This window comes from Bos grunniens, chromosome 8 (genome assembly GCF_055505025.1).
Source record: "Bos grunniens cultivar Pamir isolate PY7600 chromosome 8, Bosgru_T2T1.0, whole genome shotgun sequence".
In the NCBI taxonomy this organism is placed as follows: Eukaryota; Metazoa; Chordata; class Mammalia; order Artiodactyla; family Bovidae; genus Bos; species Bos grunniens.
The window spans coordinates 102,836,868-102,863,157 of NC_141172.1; the positions used below are offsets into that span (position 1 = coordinate 102,836,868).

At 48.1% G+C, this 26,290-nt stretch overlaps 1 protein-coding gene across 46 annotated transcripts in view; it reads left to right on the forward strand.

The window, feature by feature from the left end:
* Positions 1-26,290, forward strand: part of ZNF618 (zinc finger protein 618) — a 200,914-nt gene that overhangs the window by 158,125 nt on the left and 16,499 nt on the right. For 17 of the 46 annotated variants that reach the window (XM_086414570.1, XM_086414571.1, XM_086414576.1 and 14 more), the window contains 4 exons: positions 6,607-6,846; positions 10,582-10,665; positions 12,725-12,769; positions 13,676-13,753. In XM_086414570.1, coding sequence (XP_086270696.1) covers positions 6,607-6,846; positions 10,582-10,665; positions 12,725-12,769; positions 13,676-13,753 — 447 coding nt within the window. The remainder of the gene's footprint in view (positions 1-6,606; positions 6,847-10,581; positions 10,666-12,724; positions 12,770-13,675; positions 13,754-26,290) is intronic. The other 29 variants (XM_086414572.1, XM_086414577.1, XM_086414547.1 and 26 more) reach the window with 7 other exon arrangements.

The window sequence follows — 26,290 nt, forward strand, 5'->3', positions numbered from 1 at the left end:
TGGATAAATTCCAGTGAGTAGAATTGACAGGTCATAGGGGAGAGCGTGTTTACCTTTTTAAAAACTGACAAACCATTTCCCAAGATGGCTATAGCACCTTACACTCCCACCAGCCGCGGATGGGAGTTCCACTTGCTACGAATTCTTGCCAACATTCGGTGGTAGGAAGCAATTTAATTCGAGGTAGTCTGGTGAGTGTGTAGTGGTATTTCACTGTGGTGTTAATTTGTGTTTTCTTGATGACTAATGATGTTGAGCCCTTTTTCATTTGCTTGTTGGCCATTTGTATATTTTACTTTGGGAACCGTTGCAGTGTTTTGACCATTTTTTTGGTTGGGTTGTTTTTATTGTTAAATTATACCAGTTCTTTTTTTTTTTTTTTTACCATGCCACACACTCCATGGCATATGGGATCTTAGTTCCCCTGGGGGATTGAACCCATGCCATCTACATTGGAAGCTGGAAGTCTTAACTATTGGACCAGCAAGGAGGTCCCTAGGAGTTCTTTATATATTCTAGATCCAGGTTCTTTACCATATATATATATATGTATATTTTGTTGTTCCGTCACTCAGTCGTGTCTGACTCTGTGACCCATGGACTGCAGTATGCCAGGCTTCCCTGCCCTTCACCATCTCCTGGAACTTGCTCAAACTCATGTCCATTGAGTCAGTGATGCCATCCAACCATCTCGTCCTCTGTCATCTCCTTCTCCTCCCGCCTTCAATCTTTCCCAGCATCAGGGTCTTTTGTAATGAATTGGCTCTTTGCATCAGGTGACCAAAGTATTGGAAATTCAGCTTGAGCTTCAGTCCTTCCAGTGAATATTCAGGGTTGATTTCTTTTAGGATTGACTCATTTGATCTCCTTGCAGTCCAAGGGACTCTCAAGACTCTCCTTCAACACCACAGTTCAAAAGCATTGGTTCTTTGGCTCTCAGCCTTTATGTTCCAGCTCTCACATCCATACATGACCACTGGAAAAGCTGAAGCTTTGAGTATATATATATAATGAACATTTTCTGTTAGTCTTTGGTGTGACTGTTGATTTTCATTCAGGGTCTTTTGATGAGCAGCTGTTTTTCATTTTTAATGATCTAATTTATCAATTTTTTATGACCAGTGTTTTCTCAGTTCTACTCAGGATATCCTTGTCTACCTCGGTAGTGAAGATATTCTCCTTTATTATATTTTAGAAGCTTTCTACTATCAACTTCTGCATTTTAGTCTGATCCATCTCAAGTTAATTTTTGTGAATGATGAGAGATATGATTTGAGATTCACTTTGTACTATATGGATATCTGGTTGTTTCAACACCAGAGTGTCCTTTATATATTACATAACATTGGGACCTTTGTTGAAAATCAGTTTAATACATGAGTAAGTGTGAGTTTATTTCTGTTCCATTGAGCTGTTTGGCTGTGTTTATGCCAACATGGTCTTATTTACTCTAAGTCTTAGATCAGGTGCTTCCAGTTTTTCAACTTTGTGTATTTTTAAGAAACAAGGAACTTTGCCTTGCAATATAAATATTAGTCTTCTAGCCAATTGCTACAACAAAATTACCTCTTGGATTTTGTTTAGGATTATGCTGAATCTATGGACCAATCTGGGGAGAATAGACCTCATAATATTCGATCTTCCAGTTCATGAACATAGTGTGTCTCTGCATTGGTTTAGGTCTGTTTAAATTTCTCTTAGCAATAATTTATATTTTCAGAGTAGAGGTCTTGCACATATTTCATTAAGTTGTATCTAAGTTTTTTATGGTTTTTTTCTATGCTACTGTGGTTTTCTTTTATTTTCAGTTTTGTTGCTATTACATACAATTAATTTTTATATATTGAATTTGTATCCTACAATTTTGTTAACTTTGCCTACTAGTTCTGTTAGCTTTTTTGTAAATTTCTTGAAATTTTTCTTGTACATACTCATGTCATCTACTAATAAAGACTGCTGTACATCTTTTTTTCTAATCTGTATTCCTTTTATTATTCTTTCCTATTATGCTGATTAGGACCTTCCAGTTAGCTGTTGAATAAATGAAATGAGTGTATGTCTTTGCCTGGTTCCTAATCATAGGGTTCAGGTTTTCATCATTGAATCTGATCATTTTCATCATTAAGCACTGTATTAGCTGAAATAGGTTTTCATAGATACCTCTTTATCTGTTAAGAAAGTTACCTTCTATTTCTAGTTTATGAAAGTTTTTGTCATAAATTGGTGTTACGTGTTTTTTCTACATCTGTTGAGCTGATCCTATGATTCTTATCTTTTATTCTGATAATGTGGTCAATTACATGGATTGATTTTTTTTTTAAGTTATCATCCCTGTTCTTTATTAAAATACATTGATTATCAGAAAACCATGGAATGAACTAAAAAACATTACAGGATTGGAATGCTGCTTCTCCAGAAGAATGACTTCTGTTTTTAAGCTTCTTTTTCTTGGAAAGGCATCTAAACTACTCTGAGACCTAGGGTAGCTTGTAGAGCTAATCTGTTATCAAGCATGTGTTTTCTGATTACTTCTATCTAAAATTCCCTAGGGTTGTACCTGGCTTTTACTGTCATTGCCAACACTGACCCTTCAACGGTGGGAAACTGCAGTTCTAGGATTAGGAGAGTGCCCCAGATTCAGTCACTGGTCCATTAATCATGGTCATAATCAAGAAAGTAAATACTTCTGGTGTTTTGAAGATACCAGAGGTGTTAATATGTCATCATCCAATAAAGTACCTTATTTAAAGGAAGTAATTTGTTCTGTGTACGCGTCCATGAAACCATCACCACAGTCAAGATGGTGGACATGCCCATCACCCCCGGAAGTTCCCTCATGCCCTCTTATAGCCCCTCACTCACCTCTTCTCTCTTTCCGGCAAGCGCTGCTCTGCTTCCGCCCATCACCCCCGGAAGTTCCCTCGTGCCCTCTTATAGCCCCTCACTCACCTCTTCTCTCTTTCCGGCAAGCGCTGCTCTGCTTCCTGTTACTACAGATCAGGTTACGCGTGTTCTGCAGTGGTGGCTTAGTCGCTCAGTTGCGTCCAGCTCTTGCGACCCCATGGGCTGTTGCCTGTCCATGGGATTTTTCCAGGCAAGAATACTGGAGTGGGTTGCCATTTCCTTCCAGGGGATCTTCTCGACCCAGGGATCAAACCCTTGTCTCTTACATCTCCTGCATCGCAGGTGGATTCTTTTACCGACTGAGCCACCAGGGAAGATGGCCCATAACATTTTCTAGAATCTTGCAAGTACGGAATCTTTTCTACTATGTGTGGTGGGGTCTGGCTTCTTTTGTTTAGAGATTCATCCATGTTTAAATGTATCAGTAGTTCATTCCTTTTGATTGAGGAATAGCAGTGCTCCGTTGTCTAGATACGGATACCATGTTGCCTTTATCTGTTTATTTATGAATTGACATTTAGCTTGTTTCCAGTTTGGAGCTAATACAATTAAAGCTGCTGTGAATGTGTCTTACTATGGACAAATGCTTTCATTTCTCTTGTATAAGTACCTAGTCTGGATCATATGATAGGTGTATGTTTAACTTTTAAGAAACAGTCAGACACTGTGCCATTTTGCATTTCAACCAGCAGTGTACTTTACTTCTCTTGTAATCAGTTCAGTTCAGTATCTCCGTCATGTCTGACTGTGACCCCATGGACTGCAGCACGCTAGGCTTCCCTGTTCATCACCAACTCCCAGAGCTTGCTCAGACGCATGTCCATTGAGTCGGTGATGCCATCTAACCATCTCATCTCATCACTCTTGTAATGTCCTTGTCTTGATTGGGTTTTAGAGTAATGCTGGCCTCATAAAGTGAGTTGGGAAGAGCATTCCCTGAGTATAGTGTCAATTAGGTTAAGTTGGTTAATAATGTTGTTCAAATCTCTTATTTTGGCACTTCCTGTGTGTCAGGGAATGAGCCCTGGTTGGACCAAACTGGTGGAGTCCCTCCCTCACAGAACATACAGGATAATAATCGGGGGAAGAGACATTGGTTGAAAGATCACACCATGTGTCTCCATTGGTGGTGGTCAGATCTTAGAAGGGAAGAGGAGAGGGGGACTGAAAGATACATGACCAAGTAGGGCATGAGGGAGGGCTTCCGACGGAAGTGATGTTTAGGTGGAGCTATGTAGGGCCGGAAGTAGTGATCCAGGCAGAAACGAGGGAAGAACATTCTAGGCAGAGGGAACAGCATAAGCAAAGGCCATGAAGCTTGGAAGATTGAGGGGGCAGGAAGTGGGCAGGTCCCAGGCCAAAGCAAGCAGGTGATGCCCTAGGGTTCATTGTAGCAAGTGTTTCTGGGTGTCATGAGCTCCCTGCTTCAGGGGAGCAGGGGCGCTCACACATGGATGCCAGGGTTTTGACAGCAAGATCAAAGACCATGAGATCTGACCCAGAGGGTCTCCTAGAAACCATTCTGCATGTGGAGATGGGCCCTAAGACGGGAAGCAGTGTGCTCTGCTCTTTGCTCGAGAATTCTCTGTCCCTTGCGCAAAGGTGCCCAGAGTATGTGTTAGTGCCTAAGGGGACCACATGGTCTTGCTCAAAGGCTTCCGTGGGAAGCTGGCAGCATTGGACTGTGTCCCATCTTGGCCCTGACTTTCTGTGTGGCCCTAAACTTATTAACCATTCTGGGCCTTGATTTCTTTAATCCTAAAAAAATACCATTAATACCTGTTTACATTTGAAGAGTAGTTTATTCAAGGTGCTTCTGTGACTTGTGTGGATTCTCGTTAAATCCCCGTGAGGTTGGTAGTGCAGAAATGGGTGTCCCACTTTTATCGGCAGAGTTGAGGTAGGGAAACTGAGGCCAAGACCACGGAGGTCAGAGGTGACTGACCTGGAATTCAAAGGTGGGCTGGGCTCACAGCACACTCAGTGCTGGTTCCATTATAGAGGACCACGAGCTGTGGTCCCCAAACTGTGCTTCAGGGAGGTGGGGGAGAAATCAGAGATGGGACACTGGACATCTCCCTCAAGGTTGATGTGTAGATTTATTCTGTGGCCAAAAAAAAAAAAAATTGGAAAGTGTGAGATGAGCCACCTTCCGGTTGGATTCCGGGCCTTCAAGTTCCTTTTCTCTGGAAGGAAAGGAGGAAAGAGAGGACCTATGTAGGTGTCCTTCCCCACTTGCCCCTCTCCAGGTCCTGATTGAGAAAGTAAGAATCTAGAACGTGGGGCCGGGGCTTGGGGAGAGAGTACTGGAGGACAATCGTGTTCTCCACAGTCTGAGCCTGGGGGGTTTCTTTCCGAGTTCAGGGGAGGCAGGTAAGTTCTTGCTTAGGGGCCATGACTGAAGGACTCCCCACCCGCAGCTCTTGGCATCCGGCCACTGCTGTGCTGGGAAGGCAGTGACTCCGCAAAGGGACGGGGGACAGCCTGAGTCCTGTGAGCGACCTCAGGGCCTTGAGTCCTGTGCAGCCTTGAACCTGGCCCTGCCTCCTGCTTCTCCAGACCTGCGCTTCACCTCCGGCCAGGGATGGGCAGAGGTGGAGGAACAGAGAGCGCCCATTTGCTCTTTGGCAGTGACAGCGGCGAGCGCAGCATTGTGCCCAGGGTGGGCACTGCCCTGGGAGCGGGGGTAAGGAGGCCTCTCCTCTCCCCTGAGGCAGGCTGCAGGGCAGGGTCCTTCTCAGGCCCCAGCCAGGCTCTGTGGCAAGGTGGTGCCCTCGAGATGTTCCCACTGCTGTGGGCCCTGTGGCCCCGGTCAGCCCCAGAGGGGTCCCTTCTCTTGCTGCCTGACCTGCTCTCACCTCAGCGACAGTTGCAGTGGACTAAAGCCACTGCCTCCCCTCTTGGTTTGGAGGTGGCACTGTGGTCGCATTCGGGGCTTGCCAGCGCTAGTAACCATGTCTCCGGACCGTGTGAAGGAGGCAGACTGCTGCCACCCGAGACCACCAGAGCTGGAGACCACCTGAGGGTCAGCCCCCCCACACACACCCCTGCCCTCAGTAAGCCCAGCTTCTGCAAAGGATGCCAGCCAGGGAGGTAGGGGATCTGGGAATCGGCGACACAAGCTGCCCTTCAAGGAGCTGCTGCACTTAAGCATCGGTCGTCGGGTTGAGCACTGACCCCTGAGAGCACCCACCCCAGGCAGTGTCCAGGAGCACCACCAGCCCCTGCCCCTGAGACCACGGGGTGACAGCTGCCCCCTGCTCATCCCGTCCCCCAGCCCCGCCTCGCCCCAGCCAGCCGGCCCTGCTAGCCTCTGCCTCTGTTGTCTGCTGTATCTGCTGAGCCAGCCTGCCTTAGGAAGAAAAGAGGCTTAGGGACCTACATTTTAGAAAGTGCATTTGACCCTGGGTTGACTCATCCAGGCCCCAAGCATGGGTCCCAGAGCGAGTTCTTAGACACTCAGAGCCTGGACTGTTCAAGGGTTATGGATGACCCACCCTGTGGACTGGTCAGTGGCCTCCAGGTAATGGTGAGTGTAAGCTGGCGATCAGGTTTCGCTCAGGGAGAAGCCGGAGAAGGTTCTAGACTCCCAGACTTTCTTGGGCTCCAGGTGGTAGCCAGAGAGGAGTTTCGACCCTCGAGCGTAGGGGTCTGTGGCCCAGCTCCAAGGGCCCTCGGCAACTGAGAGCGTGACCCTCTCAGGTACCGCCCCCGGGTGGGAGCCACCGGACGATCCAGACACAGGCTCTGAGTGTTCGCATCCAGAGGTCTCCCCGTCTCCACGCTTCGTGGCAGCGAAGACCCAGACGAACCAGTCGGGGAAAAAGGCTCCGGCCTCCGTGGTCCGATGCTCCACCCTCTTACACCGCACCCCTCCAGCCACCCAAACCCAGACGTTCCGCACTCCAAACTCGGGATCTCCAGCAAGCAAGGCGACCGCAGGTACCAATGGCCTCTGTTCCCTTCACGCTGCCTCCGCTCCCCGCCCCTCTCCCCCGGCCTGCCACAGCTGTGCCCGCGGTCATTGTTCCCTTGCAAGAGCGAGGGTGGAGGGCCCGTGGCTCTCTGGGACGGATCTGGGTCCCTGCTCTGCCTCCTGCCGGCTCTGTGATTCTGACGAGCCACCTAGCCTCTCTGAGTCTGGGTTTCCTTACCCTAAGTCAGAGGGTTGTACAAGATGGTTTGCAAACTAATTTTTTTAAGCAGGAGAGTGTTTTTTCGTAAGTCATGGCCTACGGGGTTTTAAATTTTTTTTAATTATTTGCTAACTTTTGTACGTTAGATGTTCTTGTGAAACTTGATTTCTCACTGACGTGGAAAAGTCAGATCTGGCAGTCCTGGGCTCACTTTCCTGCAGGGCAGCCAGTTGCCTTGAGGCTGAGTCCCAGAGCGCGTGCTCTCCAGTTTTCCACAGTCCCCACCACTCCCTCCCGCCTCCCCAGCACAATGGCCATGTGGCAGGCGCCATTTCTCGTTGTGATCATGCTGTTGTCTGTCTCGCATCCCGCCCAGTTCATCCATTTACCTCACCTGCCTGGAACTCCTTGGCATGAGTTTGCACCTCCTCCCCCATCTTTCAGAAAACCCAATCGAAAGACTCATTTCTCTGAAGAGCTGCTCTGCATGAGGAAGAGTGGTTCACTGGGAGCTCTGCTCTCCTGGCCTCTCTCTACCGGGTACTACTCGTGAAACCCCTCTCTGAATCATAGCCTAGCAGGAAGCCAATGGATGTCTGCTCCAGTGTTGTCTGAGTCTATGCAGGAAGGGCCCAGACTGCAGAAGGGTGAGCAGGCAGTGAATGGCACACCCCAACCGTTTCTTACCAGTCATCAGGGAAAACTGCTGAGACACACTGTATCCTGAGAACCAGGAATCCTGATTCATGCCTGGATGGAAGGAGCCTTGGGCCGCCTGCCTAGATATGTGGCATGTAGGATGGAGTGGTGACATAGTCCTTCTGGGACTTCGGGCCTTTCAGGTCACCCATGAAATGTACAAGCAAGTAAATGGAGAGCTCGCTTACATGAGTCGGGAGGCTGGACCGGAGACAGCCAAGGAATGAGCTGTGCTGCTCTATTCTGGTTCAGAGGGCTAATCAGGAGCAAGGATGTGGTTCTTAAAAATGTACATCTCCACATTGGCAGGTGGGTTCTTTACCATTAGCACCACCTGGGGAGCCCCCCGCCCCCCGCAAATTTTGAAGCTATGCTTATGTGCTTACATCTCCCGAAAGGAGAGTAAGTAATCAGCCTTGAAGGTAATGGTTTTCAGGTACTGTGTAGAGAAGAGCTGGGGTTTGGCAGCAGTAGTCATAAATGAGTTAAACAGGCTGGTCATCACAGACTTACTAGTGGTAGATACCAGCTCAACTAAGGATCATGGCTTTCATATCTTGCTTTTACTCTTGATCTTGTGGCTGGGAGTTTTTGTACCTGCAGTTTCTGCAGAGAACTGCCTATAGGCTTTGTGTGGTTTGTGGCAGCTCTTGGAACCCAGTGTCACCATGGAAGCTTCCAGCGAGCCATGAGGCTTGCCTCTGGCTGCCTTTATGTGACTGACGTACAAGACTTGTGGTGGGTGTCACACGTGGGTTACCAGCTGCACAGGACGTGAGCTACAGCCCGGCATGTTGAAGCTGGAAGTGACCACTGCAACTCTCATGCTAGAACAAGACAGGTGGCCGCTCCCATGCCTGTGTGTGTACCTGCGTGGGGATGTCCCCTGCAAAAGCACTCAGTGGTTTCCAGGCATAGGTGCCCATAGCAGGAATAGCTGATCAAAATCTGCATCATCAGCTGAGCCATAGGAGATTGATTATAATAGTTTGTAACCTCAGTTGTGCTAAATGCTACCGATATATTGGTCAGGCTGCATGAAAATCCTCCACAGGTGGGTAACCATTCCCTGCATACATGAGAAGGTGGGGAAAGGAGTCACTCCCCTGGCCCAGACCTTTTTAAAAGGAAGGCTGTGTCCCGGAAATGAAATCTCCTTATTCTACCATCTTCGGGGGTTAGGAACGTAGCCCCAGGAAATCGACAGCCTCACTTTCTCTGGGTTTTCACCTGTAAAATGGGAGTGACAGCGTGATCTCACAGAGCTCTTGGAGGGTTAAGGGGGGACCATGAACATAAAGCATGTGGATCAGTGCCTGGCTCATAGCAGGCCCTTTTCCCTAGATAAAGAATCGAGGGGCTTGCTTTGCCGATTTACAGATGGTATCTTGAAGCAGGCAGGTGTGTAGCTCTCAGCCCAGGCATTTTACAGACAATTTGGAAGAGAGGGTCTTGCCTACGATGTTCTTGACAGCCTCTGGAAAAAGGAAGCTGCATCAGAGGGCATTGTCAGGGTCAGGCACAGGGGAATTGAGTGGGGCCTGTAGGAGCCATCTCTGGCTTTCTTTCCCATCACCCCAGTGATTGTCTGGAACACTGGCCCCCAACAGTCTGAGCACTTGCCTTCCTGGTGTCGGGCGGCCTGGGGACAATGACGCTTCCCAAAGTGGGTTCCCAGGATTACCATCTTTGAGAGATACTAAGAAATCTCATATTTCTACTTTTTTCCTTTATTTTTTTTGGCTGTATATGGGATCTTAGTTCCCCTACTAGGGGTTGAATCCATGCTCCCTGCATTGGAAGCGAAGACTCTTTAACAATTAGACCACCAGGAAGGTCCCTCATATTTTTTAAATGGGTTTCAGTTGCCAATTATGTTTGAGAAGGTTGGGTTTTAGACAAAGCTAGACAGGTCTGTCTCTGGTCGAACTTCTCAGAGCCTTTGCTGTCCTCACCCGAGTTGTTGGTCAGATGTTCGTCCCAAACTGACTTGCTCCCAGAAGCCTTTGCCCCCTGGCGCCTCCAGTGTCCCTGATGAGCGGCTTGGAAACGCCGCAGCCGCTCAGACACCCTCTCAGTGCCTCCTGCGGGTGGGGGATGGGTGCGAGTTGCTGTTCCCCACCTGGTTGGGCCCTGTCTCTGACTCCAGCATTCACAGGGAGTTACGGGAGCCACTCAGGAAGGCGCCCCTTGTCCGTGGGGACACCCCAGAAATCACTCGGGGAGCCAGTCCCTTTCCCTGGGTGAACCCTGACCAGACAGACCTCACCTGGTCACTGGCCTCCCCGGTTTGGGGCTGTCCCGGCTCTGCCTGTCACGACTTCTCTGCCACCCAGGTGCCCCGACAGCCACCAGGCCCTCCTGCTCTGCCTGAGCCACCGCCAGAAAGCAGTCTGTCACCCTCCCCGCTCTCTAGTGGGTCCACATCACGTAGATGTCACCTGTGACTCCCCAGGGGCCAGAGACGGGAGACCCTGGCCCATTCGCCATCTGTTCCATCAGCTTTACCTCAGTGTGCCTACATCCCACGTATACCCCACAGTGCCTGGACCTCCACCCACCCTGGGCACTCCTGGGGGGTCTCCTGGGGTCCCGAGGCGGTGTTAGGCAATTCAGGTGAGCCTGAGAAGCTGGAAGTATGTGGTTTGGGGTTCTGGAGCCCCTCACTGTGCTGGTTCCCAAGCATAGGGCCTCAGGCAACTCACCCAGCCCAGGGTCTGGGGCAGGTCCCACGTCCCTGGCCTCCGAGCCGCCCCCTCTCTGGCATGCCCCCTCTCTGGACCTGGTACTGACCAGTCACTGTGGTTTTTTTTTTTCTTGCTCTCTCCCCTCCCCTACCCAGCAGAAAGCGCTTTCAGTCGGCGGGTAGAAGGCAAAGCACAAAACCACTTTGAAGAGACGAATAGCAGTTCCCAGAACTCCAGCGGTGAGTTGGTGAGCGGTGTGCCCCGGGACTGCCGTCCTGTGCTCTGGGATCTTTGTGGTCTGTGCTGGGCTAGGGTGTTGGGGGGAAGCTGGGGGCAGAGAATTAGAAGGCAGCCAGGGCCAGGCAGAAGTGGAGGGTCCCTTTCTTCCAGGCACGTCCCTCTAGGTCCCAAGAGCACCTTGGGGACTATGGCTCCTCTTTGTCTTTGCATGGAGAGAGCAACTCCCCTGTCTCCACAGCCTGTGATACTGACCCGGATGGCCCCCTTGGAGCCATTGCTGTGTTTATAGGGTGAGCGCTGCAGCCACTTTTCCCAGGAGAAGCAAAGTGGGTGCAGTGGACAGAGCTGTGACCCAAGAGCCAGAGGCCCCATGTTCTGGCCCCTCTTTGGACCTGGGAACATCCAGAGGTTCCCTTCTAGCCCTTAACCAGCCCAAGTAGGTTTGCTTGAGGTTCCTGGTGGTGTTTTGGCGCCCCCTGGTGGCTGCCTCTTGCCAGACCCTGACAGAGCCGTAGCACCTTAGAACCGAGCGACCCTGAGGCCACTGTCCCCAGACAGACCTGGGGCAGCCTGGCAGAGCCATGAGCAATCACAATCAGCTTCTGTCTGAAAAAGGCACAGCAGGCTGGTCTGCACAGTGCCAGCCAAGGCTGAGTGTGAAAAGGATTCTATTCCGATACTTCCTTTACACTAAGGTAAGGCATCGCTCCTTTGCTTGCTCAAAGTTTTCACTCATCAGATTAGTTATTGGTCTGTGCTCAGCACTCTGCTGAGCCCTGACTGGGTGTGGACAAGTGATGAACGTGACTTGACCGTGAGTCAGGGGCTTTATGAAACACGAGGAGCGCAGGCTTGCACATGGAGTCCTCCTCACAGTGCCCAGAGCTCCAGCTGAGGCTTGACCCCAGCTCCACCATCGACAAGCTGGTGGCTTGGGCTCGCCCCTTGTTTCTCCTCTGCTGTAGAGTGGAAATGGCACACATGTCCTTGTGGTGGGGGATCATTCAGTGGGGGCCCTGCAGAGACACACATCCACATGGTAGGCTGTTTGGGGGTGGTGGCGGGGGGGTTAAGTAAACCAAGTGATTTCATGAGTCAGTGCCCGAGGCAGGCAGTGAGGTGTGCCGTGGGGGCCCTGAGTATGTTGACATGGTCCTTTAAATTAGAGAGAACATCAGCTGTTCCAAACTGCTTCATCCTTTTGAAAACTGTAATACCTCTCCGAAAGGTGGGCCTTAAAGAGACGGAGTGACTGGTCCAGGCCGTGCAGGGGATGAGCAGCAGAGCCGGGACCAAAACCCCAGTCTGCTGCTAGCCTTTGCTGTCAGCCAGCCAGGCCATAGCCCCTGCCTCTCCTTCCATCAGAGTCCATGTTCAGAATTGGGATGCTCCTGCTGGCAGCCACCATTTATTGAGCGCTTACTGTATGCCTGGCACCTGTTCACAGCTGTATGTGTCTTACCTGTCTTCACCCTTGCCACACAGCCAGCGAGGGTCAGTGTTACTGTTATCCCTGCTTCTCGGATAAGGAAATCGAGGCTCAGGAGAGATCGATTGTCGCCCTGGGCCCCTAGCTTGTAAGTGGTGAAGCCAGGATTCCCCGGGGTAGTCTGTCTGCCCCATTCTTCTGTCCTCTGCCCGTGAGGCTCAGCTGACGATACCAAGAGGCATGGGTAGCTGCCAGCAGACATTTGGCAGGATGGAGACACACAAAGGGAAAGCGCAGCGCTCCCTTGGCTGCCCTGGTGTTTAGTATCAAACGTGTCCACCCCGGGTGCCCAGACCTAGCAGCCGTCCCAGCTCCCTGTCCTGAGATGGGCAGCTGCATGTGGGTATGTTCTCATGGTGTTCTGTGGGCGCACTGTGTGAGCTGGGGGTGTCCTGGAAGGATGGCCCTGCCCGATCTCGACCTGCCCACGCCCAGTCCCACCCGAGACACTGCCTCCCCCTCATCTGAGAGCCCATCTGGCTCACTGCTGCCCAAGACCAGAAATCGTGACAGTCAGCCCCGAGCACCAGAGCTGGAAGAAACTTAGCTAAACTGTTTCTCTTTTGCAGAAACTGCAAGTCCCCTGATTTCCAACCCTTTCCCTCTCCTACAGAGTAAGTGAGGGTCCCATCGGGGGGCTGGAGAGGGCGAGACAGGGCAGGGAGTGAACTCAGCCCGCCACACACTCCAGACCCCTCCCAGGCAGAGCCGGCAGCTGGTGGAGGCAGGGGGCGGCCCAGCCCAGGTGGGTGGAGGAGTGTGGACAGCCTGCCTCTGCCACCCCCAGCCCTGCAGAAGCAAGGCCTCCCCTTCCTGCCCACGGGGCTGGCCTCACGACGCCGCTCCCAAGCCCCACCTCCGCCGTCATCCTGCTCTTTTCCTTACTCATCTTTGCTCTCTTCCCTTTTCCATCCGTGTCCCCTTGCCAGGCGCACAGAGATGAAAAGATAACAGGCCCTGCACACGAGCTCCCATTTTTATACGCGCTCATCGTTCCCACCGTCCGCCCTCTCCCCTCCTCTTCCCTGTCTCATCCCTGCTTCTCTGGCACGTTGCTGTTTCTCTGCTTCCCACCCTTTCTCTCGTCCCTTCCCTCCTTCTCTGTCCTTCCCTCCACGTCCATCGTCTTGTCTTTGGTTCATTCATACCTTCGTTCAGTCGTCCGCTCAGCAGACTGAGCCGTCTGTGTGCCTCCCCCAGCCGAGAGAGAGAGGCAGGCTGTGGAACCGAGAAGGTGCGGTCTCTGCCCTGTGTTGTCCCCAGCGCCCAGAACAGTGCCTGGCACACAGTGAGCCCTCGATAGGTGCCCCGTGGCTGCACCCGACGGCCTGTTACCTGCCGTCTTCCTCTCTCCGTCTCTCTTTCCTCCCCAGCCTCTCCCTCACTAGCTAGTGCCAGGGGAGCCCCGAGGGCACCGCCCCCTGTGTGTCTGGGTGCCCAGCTCCAGAGCTGCCCGCGGCCCTGCAGAAAGGCGCTGCGGTTCATGCAGCCCTTCAGACGGCCACTCTTTCTCCCCGCAGAGCCCTACACGTGCGGCGCCTGCGGGATCCAGTTCCAATTCTACAACAACCTGCTGGAGCACATGCAGTCTCACGCAGGTAAGGATCCTGCGGCCCCCCTCCCCTCCCTTCCTCCCACATCCTCCAAGGGGCAGGGCCAGCCGGGGGCCACGCCCCCAGGAGACAGTCACAGGACCTGGTCAGTCCTTGGTAACCCAGGGTAGTGTGGAGCTGAAGAAGCTTCCGGAAACTGTGGTTTCTGCCTGGAGCCTGGTGGCCACATAGGTGCTGAGCAGGACAGAGACGTGGAGGTGTGTGGTTTGAGGTCCAGGGGAGCAGAGGTGGGGAGGGCAGTGGAGCTCAGCCCAGGGCAGCCTGGGGTGAACTCCATCGCTTTCAGGGGAAAACCCTGTCACACGAAGCAGCTGTCGTCAAACCTGAGGCTGCCTCAGTCACTAGGAGGGCTGGTGGAACCACGGGCTTCTAGGCTCCTCCCTGAACTTCAGACACCTGGGTCTGAGGTGGGGCCTGGACATGCATTATTGGCAGGTCCTCACGCCACGCACCCCCGGCTTGTCCAGGGGCCATGCTTTGAGAACCCCTGCCATAGAGGTAAAGAATCTGCCTGCAGTACAGGAGACCTAGGTTCAATCCCTGGGTCGGCAAGGTCCCCTGGAGAAGGAAATGGCAATTCTCTCCAACACTCTTGTCTGAAGAAGTCCGTGGACAGAGGAGCCTGGCAGGCTACAGTCCGTGGGGTTGCAAAGAGTCGGACGTGGCTGATCAACTTTTACTTTCACTTCAGTGGCAAAGCTAGGAGTCTGCTTCTCCATCTGCCCAGCTTATGGTGTCAGCTCCCTCACTACACCATCCGGCCTCCAATTTTAGGTTTTTATCATAGTAGCACTGATTTTTTATCTAGTCAGGGAGACACTCTTCGCTGTAACAAGAAATCCCAAATTCTCGGTGCTTTGACATAACCACTTACCGTCTCAGCCCTAGCACAGCCTCATGCAGATGACCTTCCACGTGGCCACTCAGGGACCCAGACTCCTTCCTTCATGTGTCTGCATCCTCCTCTGGGTCGCAGAGTCCTCTTTCTCTGACTGGCGGGCACCCTTCCTTCTTTACCCGTTAGACCACAAATGACACACAGATGCTCCAGTGCCAGGGGAATTCTGGGAAGCACACCCAGAGCCCTGCCCAGGAGCAGCCCGACACTCCACGGAGGGAAACGGGAATGTGAGGGAAGCAGCTCGCTGACCCCACCGCCCCTCCTTCAGAGTGACCGTCTGGAGGCACTGGAGGTGATGTGAGAAAAGCCCTTGATGGTGGTTCAGTTCAGTTCAGTTCAGTTCAGTTCAGTCGCTCAGTCGTGTCCAGCTCTTTGCGACCCCATGAATCGCAGCACGCCAGGCCTCCCTGTCCATCACCAACTCCCGGACTTCACTGAGACTCACGTCCGTCGAGTCAGTGATGCCATCCAGCCATCTCATCCTCTGTCGTCCCCTTCTCCTCCTGCCCCCAATCCCTCCCAGCATCAGTCTTTTCCAGTGAGTCAACTCTTCCCATGAGGTGGCCAAAGTACTGGAGTTTCAGCTTTAGCATCATTCCTTCCAAAGAAATCCCAGGGCTGATCTCCTTTAGAATGGACTGGTTGGATCTCCTTGCAGTCCAAGGGACTCTCAAGAGTCTTCTCCAACACCACAGTTCAAAAGCATCAATTCTTCAGCGCTCAGCATTCTTCACAGTCCAACTCTCACATCCATACATGACCACTGGAAAAACCATAGCCTTGACTAGACGAACCTTTGTTGGCAAAGTAATGTCTCTGCTTTTGAATATGCTGTCTAGATTGGTCATAACTTTTCTTCCAAGGAGTAAGCATCTTTTAATTTCATGGCTGCAGTCACCATCTGCAGTGATTTTGGAGCCCAAAAAGATAAAGTCTGACGCTGTTTCCACTGTTTCCCCATCTATTTCCCATGAAGTGATGGGACCAGATGCCATGATCTTCGTTTTCTGAATGTTGAGCTTTAAGCCAACTTTTTCACTCTCCACTTTCACTTTCATCAAAAGGCTTTTTAGTTCCTCTTCACTTTCTGCCATAAGGGTGGTGTCATCTGCATATCTGAGGTTATTGATATTTCTCCCGGCGATCTTGATTCCAGCTTGTGCTTCTTCCAGCCCAGCGTTTCTCACAATGGTTCAGTGTAGGCCAGATAGAAGCTGACCAGGAAAAAGATACGAGGTAGAGAGGCAGTGTTTGTTAAGCTGCTGTTATTTCCACTGTTACTGTCACTGTCAGTTATTGTCTCTCTCTTAGGGCTTCCCTAAGTGGGAAAGTGGTAAAGAACCCGCCTGCCGATTCAGGAGACGGAGGAGAGGCAAGTTCGATCCCTGGATAGGCAAGATCCCCTGGAGGAGGGCATGGCAACCCACTCCAGTATTCTTGCCTGGAAAATCCCCCTGGACAGAAGAGCCTAGTGGGCCACAGTCCGTAGAGTTGCAAAGAGTCGAACATGACTGACGCGACTTAGCACACACGCTGGTCTCTCTTAGGTTTATAAATCTTTCATATCATCTTCCAGGTTGGGCCTGACTAACAGTATTACAGGGCTAGATGCTCTTGGACAGGTACTGTTCTGTTAGTGTGACCTCTCTTCATTGGTTTACTTACTCAGCATATATCTGTTGGGTACCTGCTGTGTGCTTCAGTTCAGGTCAGTAGCTCAGTCGCGTCCAACTCTGCCACCCCATGAACTGAAGCACGCCAGGCTTCCCTGTCCATCACCAACTCCCGGAGTTTACTCAAACTCATGCCCATTGAGTCAGTGATGCCATCCAACCATTTCATCCTCCATCGTCCACTTCTCCTCCCACCTTCAATCTTTCCCAGCGTCAGGGTCTTTTTCAAATGAGTCAGCTCTTCGCATCAGGTGGCCAAAGTATTGGGGTTTCAGCTTCAACATCAGTCCTTCCAGTGAATATTCAGGACTGACTTCCTTTAGGATGGGCTAGATCTCTTTTCAGAGCTCCAGTACTCTTGCCTGGAGAATCCCATGGAAGGAGGAGCCTGGTGGGCTACAGTCCATGGGGTCGCATCTGCTATACACTAGGTACCAATTCATATGATTTTAGGTGGAGAGGGGAGATACTTATTTCTGTTGTACTCATCAAATCAGTTCAAAGCAGGATTGGCTTCCATGACATGTGAGTTCCAGTCCTCTCCAGCCCGTGGGTCTCCATACCACATACCAAGCAGGAAACCTTGTCCTCCTCTCTGAGACTCCATCTCTAAAAGAAGGGCTCACAGATCTCAGCTGTCCTCTTCACACCCAGGTTCCATCTCCATGTGTCTCTCACCTCCAGCCTGCCTTTGCCATCAGCCATCCTGCAGCAGGGAGGGCCTTCACAGCATTTAGACTTGACCCTGGGCAGCCAGTGGCCAAAATTGGAAGGCTGCTGGGGACCCCTGCCTGAGCACAGCACTTGGGTCCCTTGGGCCTGAGACCCCCATGACCCAGCCCCTGCTCACTCCTCCCCTGAGGCCCTCTGCCCCCCTGCCACCTCTGGAATGCACTTAGTCGCTCAGTCCTGTCTGACTCTTTGTGACCCTTTGGGTTATAGCCCGCCAGGCTCCTCTGTCCATGAGTGGGCTGCCACTTTGTCCTCCCGGGGATCGGCCCTAATCAGGGATTGAACCTGCATCTCCTGCATCTCTTGCACTCCCAGCGGATTCTTTACCGCTAAGCCACCTGGGAAGCCCGCCACCTCTGGAAGCTGAGCTCTAATTAGGGAAGAGTCTGGGTGCCAGGGCTTCTCTGACCCTCAGGCAGTTGGGCGGAGGCCATTGACATGCAAATCAAGGATGCGCCTGTGGGGCCCCGCCTCCCCCAGGCATCCCAACGTGTTTTCCCTGAGAAGAGCTTTGGGCTGCTTTGTTCTGGTTCAGTGCCAGCAGAGAATGCCTCGCCGGCAATCCAGTGCAAAGCCAGGCTGAAGCCCAGCCAGGCTGAGTCGGGATTAAAGGATTGACTCCATAGAGAGAAATTAAGCGTCATGATCTGCGCAGTTCACAGTGCTGCTGATAAGGGGGATCAACCTCGAATAACACCAATCTCATTAAGAGGCTGCTGAACGGCATAGAGTAATTCCCGCTAATAAACTTCCTTTCTGTGCTGTAGGAAAACCTGCCTGGTCCCTGGTGACAGTTTAGGAGTGGGGTTTGGCAGCAGTGATACTGACGGTAGCTAACACTTAGTGAGCAATTACTGTGTGTCGGGCCTGGTTGTAGCATCAAGGCTCCCCAGTAAGCTGGCTAGCATTATCATCCCCATTATACAGATGAGGAAACTGAGGCTCAGAGAATGTAATCGCTGGCCCAGAGTTGCATGACTCATAAGAGTAATACCTAACATTGTTTGAGTTCTTACATATTAGCTCATTTGATCTTCAGAAGTCCCGGAGTTAAGTGTTCCAATTAGCTCTCCTTCATAGAAGATGGAAGCACCTATTGTGGGCAGGAAAGTGTCAATTAAAAAATATTTATCAGGGACTTGCCTAGTGGCCCAGTGGTTAAGAATCCATACTTCCACTCCTGGGGATGCAGGTTTGATCCCTGGTTTGGGAACTAAGATCCCCCATGCTGTTCAGCACTGCAAAGAAAAAAAAAAAAGCACAATTTATCAATAAGAAAATTGTTAGCCCTGTCCAACAGCTAATGATTTAAATAATGATACAATATTTAATAAGCATAAGCTATTCCCATAATGTTTTGCTTCCAGAATGCAATAGGTCATTCCCTCGACTGCTATCAGTAGGGGAGATGCTCTGCTTTTTAAAATTTTTCCAAGCTGTAGTGCTGTATTGCTTGTTTGTGTTTAGAAGTGTGCATTATGTAGTTCATTTTAGTATGCTGTTTCTATGTGGTTTATTTTTTGTTCTTTTCATAAAATGTGTGAATTATAAAATAAAATGACTAAGTAACTTGCCCAAGGCTCTGCAACCACTGAATCAGACTATGATTCTGACCCTCTCATGAACTCAGCAGCCAGGTGCCCTCTTCAGCAGGGCGGTTGGGGTGCAGGATTAGGGATGGGGAAGCCTCTCAGAGGTCATCCCTTCTAGCCTCTTTTCAGCTAAGTATGGCCTGGGGACTTTCCTAGCAGGCAAATATACTGGCAGCTCAGAGTGGTAGGATGTGGGAATGGCCACACTGAACTTATGGGCCCTTTGAGGGATTACCTAATCACCTTTCTGGGTGTCAGTCTTCTCATCTGTAAAGTGGATTCATCACCATTCTCCAGAGCCTGGGTGAGGGTTCTGGAGATGATGCGTGTAAAATATTGAGGACTGTGGCTCATTCTAAAATAAGACCAAATAATACAAGTTTTTCCTTTTCCATCCGCTGCTGGAAACAACTGCTTTCTCCTTCCGGCAACTGGTCCCTCCCTGGGAGACATTCTTTATTCCAGCTTTGCATCCAGTCCTTTGCAGACGTGTACATCTGTTCATGTGTGAACATGTGTATCTGTGATACATGGGAATAGCCACACTGAATAAACCTTGTTTCCAGCTCAAGCTGTAAATCAGACCATTCACAGAGCATTTACCGAGTGCCTCACCCATTCAGCAGCATTATCTATGACATAAGGAGAAAAAAGGTTTTTAATCAACCATACTAGACATCGTTATCAAATTTGAGGTTGAGTAATACGGGCTTCCCTGGGGCTCAGAGGGTAAAGTGTCTGCCTGCAGTGCAGGAGACCTGGGTTTGATCCCTGGGTTGGGAAGATCCCCTGGAGAAGGAAATGGCAACCCACTCCAGTACTCTTGCCTGGAGAATCCCAAGAACAGAGGAGCCTGGTGGGCTATAGTCCATGGGGTTGCAAAGAGTCGGACACGACTGAGTGACTTCACTTTCACTTTCAGTCCCAATTCCAAGACTTGCAGAAAGGCAGAGAATGAGGACACCACCCTGCAACCATAATCTCACTACTCAAAGCTAACCACTGTTCCTCTTTTAATGGTTTCCTTTCAGTCTATTTTAAAATTAGATTTATTTATAATTTATAAAAATAAGATTCACCAGTTTTAAGAGTTCTGTTTGATAGGTTTTGATAAATGTATGGTCATTTAACCACCATCATAAGCTGTATAATGTATAATGTTACTATTGACCCAAAAAGTTCCCTTTGCAGCAGGTCCCTTTCCCAGACCCCCACGCTGGCACACTGTCTGCTTTCTTTTGTTATAGTTTCGGGAATTTTGTGTGCATGTGCTCATCGTTGCTTAAGTCGTGTCCGACTCTGTTGGCCCCTACGGACTGTACAGCCTGCCAGGCTCCTCTGTCCATGGGGTTCTCCAAGCAAGAATACTGGAGTGGATTGCCAGTTCCTCTTCCAGGGTAATCTTCCTGACCCAGGGATCGAACCCATGTCTCCTGAGTCTTCTGCATTGGCAGACAGGCTCTTTACCACTAGTGCCATTTGGGAAGCCTGCAATTTTGTGTAAATAGATTATATATTTATTCTCTTGTGTCTGACTTGGGTGTCTGACTTCTTTCACTTAGCGTACTTTTGAGACTCATTCATATTCTATGATACTCGTCCTTTAATTTCTGAGTAGTATTTTATTGTCTGGATATACCACAGTTTGTTTACCTGTTCCCAGGCTTCCCTGGTAGCTCACAGGTTAAAGCGTCTGCCTACAATGCAGGAGACCTGAGTTTGATCCCTAGGTCTGGAAGATCCCCTGGAGAAGGAAATGGCAACCCACTCCAGTACTCTTGCCTGAAGAATCCCATGGGCAGAGGAGCCTGGTGGGCTACAGTCCATGGGGTGGCAGAGTCGGACACAACTGAGCGACTTCACTTCACTTCCCCCAACTGATGGACTTTTTTAGGCTGTCTCCAGTTTGGAGCTATTACGAATAAAGCTGCTGTGAATGTCCAAGTGCAAGTCCCTATGTAGACGTGTTTTTAACTACTACGTAGATACCTAGGAGTGGAAATTCTGGGTCATACAGTCAGTCTACAGTTAACCTTTTGAAGAGCTGCCCCATTTTACTAAAGTGTCTGCACCATTTTCACATTCCCACCAACAGTGTATGAGGGGTCCAACTTCTCCACATCCTTGATAATGCTTGTTATTATCTGACTGGTTATAGCCATTCTAATGTATTAAGTCAGGGTTCCCCAACCTCTAGCATCTAATGCCTGGTGGTCTGAGGTGGAACTGGTATATATAATAATAGAAATAAAGTGCACAGTAAGTGCAGGGTGCTTGAATCATCCTGAAACCATGCCCCCACCCCAGTCCATGGAAAATTGTCTTCTATGAAACTGACCCCCAGTGCCCTCTCACTACATTAAGTGAGAGGTTTCCCCAGTGGCTCAGTGGTAAAGAATCTGCCTGCAGTGCAGGAGCCAAAGGAGATGTTCAATCCCTGGGTCGAGAACATCCCCGGAGGAGGGCATGGCAACCCATTCCAGTATTCTTGCCTGAAGAATCCTGTAGACAGAGGATCCTGGCGGGCTATAATCCATGGGGTCACCAAGAGTCAGACATGACTGAAGCAACTTAACACACACACACATTAACTGATATCTCATTGTTATTTTAATCTGTGTATTATTGTTGTTGTTTAGTCGCTCAGTCATGTCTGACTCTGCAACTCCATGGACTGCAGCACACCAGGCTTCCCTGCCATTCACCATCTCCCAGAGCTTGTCCAAACTCAACTTGCATTGAGTCGGTGATGCCATCCAACCATCTCATCCTCTGTCGTCTTCTCCTGTCTTCAATCTTTCCCAGCATTGGGGTCTTTTCTAATGAGTAGGCTCTTCACATCAGGTGGCCAAAGTATCGGAGCTTCCAATGAACTGAAGCTTCCACTTGCATTCTAGTCCTTCCAATGAATATTCTGGATTGCTTTTCTTTAAGATTGACTAATTTGAGGTCCTTGCAGTCCAGGGGACTCTTGAGAGTACTCTCTAACACCACAGTTCAAAAGCACAAGATCTGTGGTGCTCAGCCTTCTTTATGGTCCCACTCTCACATCCATACATGAGTACTAGAAAAAATATAGTTTTGACTATAGGGATCTTTGATGGTAAAGTAATGTCTCCACTTTTTAATATGCTGTCTGGGTTTGTCATAGCTTTTCTTCCAAGGAGCATCTTTTAATTTCATGGCTGCAGTTACCATCTGCAGTGATTTTGGAGCCCAAGAAAATAAAGTCTGTCACTGTTTCCATTGTTTCCCCATCTATTTGCTTTGAAGTCATGGGACCAGATGCCATGATCTTAGTTTTTTGAATGTTGAGTTTTAAGCCAGCTTTTTCACTCTCCTCTTTTACCTTCATGAAGAGGCTCTTTAGTTCCTCATTGCTTTCTGCCATAAGAATGATAGCATCTGCATATCTGAGGTTATTGATATTTCTGCCTACAATCTTGATTCCAGTTTGTGCTTCATCCAGCCCAGCATTTCACGTGATATATTCTGCATATAAGTTAAATAAGCAGGGTGACAGTATACAGACTTGGCGTATTCCTTTCCCAGTTTGGAACCAGTCCATTGTTTCATGTCCAGTTCTAACTGTTGGCTTCTTGACCTGCATACAGATTTCTCAGGAGGCAGGTAAGGTGGTCTGGTATTCCCATCTGTTTAAGAATTTTCCACAGTTTGTTGTGATTCACACAGTTAAAGGCTTTAGCATAGTCAGTGAAGCAGAAGTAGATGTTTTTTGGAATTCTCTTTTTCTGTGATCCAACAGATGTTGGCAATTTGATCTCTGGTTCCTCTGCCTTTTCTAAATCCAGCTTGAGCATCTGGAAGTTCTCAGTTCAGGTACTGTTGAAGCCTAGCTTGGAGAATTTTGAGTGTTACTTCGCTAGTGCGTGAGATGAGTGCAACTGTGCGATAGTTTGAACATTCTTTGGCATGGCCTTTCTTTGAGATTGGAATGAAAACTGACCTTTTTCGGTCCTGTGGCCACTGCTGAGATTTCCAAATTTGCTGGCATATAGAGTGCAACAGTTTAACAGCATCATGTTTTAGGATTTGAAATAGCTCAGCTGGAATTCCATCACCTCCACTAGCTCTGTGTGTAGTGATGCTTCCTAAGGCTCACTTGACTTCACACTCTAGGATATCTGGCTCTAGGTCAGTGATCACACCATCTTGATTATCTGGGTCATGAAGATCTTTTTTGTATAGTTCTTCTGTGTATTCTTGCCACCTCTTCTTGGTATCTTCTGCTTCTGTTAGGTCCATACCTTTTGTCTTTTATTGAGCCCATCTTTGCATAAAATGTTTCCTTGGTATCTCTAATTTTCTTGAGATCTCTGATCTTTCCCATTCTGTTGTTTTCCTCTATTTCTTTGCATTGATCGCTGAAGAAGGCTTTCTTATCTCTCCTTGCTATTGTCTGGAACTCTGCATTCAGATGTGTGTATCTTTCCTTTTCTGTGTATTCCTGATGACAAATGATGTTTAACATTTTTTTAATGTGCTTATTGGCCATTTAAGTATCTCCTTTGGAGAAATGTCGGTTCAAATCCTTTGCCCATTTTTTAATTGGGTGTTTTGGAGGTTTTTTATTATTGAGTTGTAAGAGATCATTTTATCTCTGTAGATACGTGAGGCCTCTATAGATAGATGATTTACAAGTGTCTTCTCCCATTCTGTAGGTTGTCTTTCCACTTTCTTGATGCTGTCCTTTGAAGCACAAAAATTTTTGATGAAGACTTTTTTTCATTATGCTTCTGATGTCATGTGTAAGAAATCATTGCCTGATCGAGGGTCACAAAGGCTTAACTCCTGTTTTCTTGTATGAGTTTTCTAGTTTTGGCTCTTAGATTTAGGCCCATATTCCATTTTGTGTTAATTTTTGTATGTGGTGTGAGGTAGGGGTCAAACTTCATTCTTTTGCATGTGTATATCCAGTTTTCCCAGCTCAGTTTTTTGAAAAGACTATTCATTTCCCTGTTGCATTGTCCTGGCACCTTTGTCAAAAATCAGTTGATTGAAAATTTGAGGGTTTATTTTTGGACTCTAAATTCTGTTTCATTGGTCTGTATGTCTATTTTTGTGCCAGTACCACACTGTCTGGATTACCATGGCTTTATAATAGCTTTGAAATCAGGAAGTCTAAGCTCTCCAGCTTTGTTCATTTTCAAGAGTGCTTGGCTCTTCTGCATAAACTTTTTAGGATCATCTTGTCAATATCTGCAAAAAAAGACAGCAGTATAGGGATTGGGTTGAATCTGGATCAATTTAGAGAGTATTGCTATTTTAACAATATTGTCTTCTAATCTATGAAAATGGAATGCCTTTTCATTTATTTAAGCCTTCTTTGAATTCTTCAAACATATTTTTAGTTTTAAGTGTACAATCTTATTTTATAATTTATTTGTGAGTATTTTACTCTTTTAGAAGCTATTGTAAATGGAATTATTTCCTTAATTTAATTTTTGGAGTGTTCATTGCTAATGTACAGAAGTATAATTTCTTTAATATGTTGATCTTGTATCTTAAAATCGTGATGAACTTATTTACAAGTTCTCATAGTTGTGTGTGTATCTGTGTTTTCCATAGGATTTTCTGTACACACAGTGATGTCGTCTGTTATCTATAGAGATTATTTTACTTCTTCCGTTCATCTGGATGCCCTTTCTCTTTGTTTTTCTTTCTTTCTTTTTTTATAATTGCCCTGACTGGAACCTCGAATGCATGTTGAATAAAAGAGTGTTCATTTTTACCTTGTTCCTGATCTTAAGAGGAAAATTTTTAATGTTTAACCATTAAGTATAATGTTAGCATATTGAAAAGCAGAGACATTACTTTGCCAACTAAGGTCCGTCTAGTCAAGGCTATGGTTTTTCCTGTGGTCATGTATGGATGTGAGAGTTGGACTGTGAAGACAACTGAGCGCCGAAGAATTGATGCTTTTGAACTGTGGTGTTGGAGAAGACTCTTGAGAGTCCCTTGGACTGCAAGGAGATCCAACCAGTCCATTCTAAAGGAGATCAGCCCTGGGATTTCTTTGGAAGGAATGATGCTAAAGCTGAAACTCCAGTACTTTGGCCACCTCATGGGAAGAGTTGACTCATTGGAAAAGACTCTGATGCTGGGAGGGATTGGGGGCAGGAGGAGAAGGGGACGACAGAGGATGAGATGGCTGGATGGCATCACCGACTCCATGGATGCGAGTCTGAGTGAAGTCCGGGAGTTGGTGATGGACAGGGAGGCCTGGTGTGCTGCGATTCATGGGGTCGCAAAGAGTCGGACACGACTGAGCAACTGAACTGAACTGATAATGTTAGCAGTGGGTTTTTCATAGATGCCCTTTATCAGGTTGAAAAATTCCCTTCAATTCCTAGTTTGTTGAGTGTTTTTATCATGAAAGAGTATTGAAGTGAAGTGAAGTCGCTCAGTCGTATCTGACTCTTTGCGACCCCATGGACTATAGCCTACCAGGCTCCTCCATCCATTGGGTTTTCCAAGCCAGGTGTACTGGAGTAGGTTGCCATTTCCTTCTCCAGGGTTTCTTCCCGACCCAGGGATTGAACCTGGGTCTCCCGCATTGTAGGCAGACTCTTTACCATCTGAGCCACCAGGGAAAAGTAAGTATTGCATTTTGTCAAATAATTTCCCAGCATCAATTAAAATGATCAGGTAGTTTTTATCCTTTATGCTATTAATATGGTATTGATTTCTGTATGTTGAACCGACCTGTATTCCTGGAATAAATGCTGCGTGGTCATAGGGTATAACCTGTTGTATGTGTTGTTGGATTTGGTTAGCTGTATTTTATTGAGGATGTTTGTATCTATAGTCAAAAGGCATAGTGGGCATTGTTTCTTTTCTTGTGACTTCTTAGTCTGGATTTGGTATCAGAATAATACCTGCCTCATAGGATGAATTGAGAAGTGTTCCCACCTATTTTCAGAAGAATTTGTGAAAAGTTCTTTAACATATGATAGAATTCGTCAGTGAAGTTATCTGAGCCTGGGCTTTCCTTTGCTTTTCTTTTTTCCGGTCAATACTTTTTGATTACTAATTCAGTTTCTGTATAGATATATCCAGATTTTCTGCTGCTTAAATCGGTTTTCATAGTTTATGTTTTCTAGGAACTTGTCTATTTCATCCAGGTTGTCTAATTGGTTGGAATACTACTGTTCATAGTATTTCCTTATAAATAATCCTTTTTATTTCTATCAGATCAGTAAACTTAAGGGTTCTTTTAGATGTCCTTTATCAAGTTGAAGAAGTTGCCTTCTCTTCCTAGCTTGCTGAAATTTTGTATCATGGGTGGGTATTAGATTTTATCACCTTTATAGTGCATTGTATCTATGGAGATAAAATGATTTTTCTTAATTTTTTTTCTCTCTTAGTATAGGAAATTACACCGATTGTTTTCTTTTATTAACTATCCCATTTCTGGAATTAACTTTGCTTATTCATGATGTGCTATTATTTTTATTTTTTATTTTATCCCATATGGCTTGTGGGATATTAATTCCCAAACCAGGAATTGAACCCAGGGCACAGCAGTGAAACTCCCATGATGTGTTATTATTTTTATATATTGCTATATTTACTTTGCTCGTATTTTGTTAAGCATTTTGTG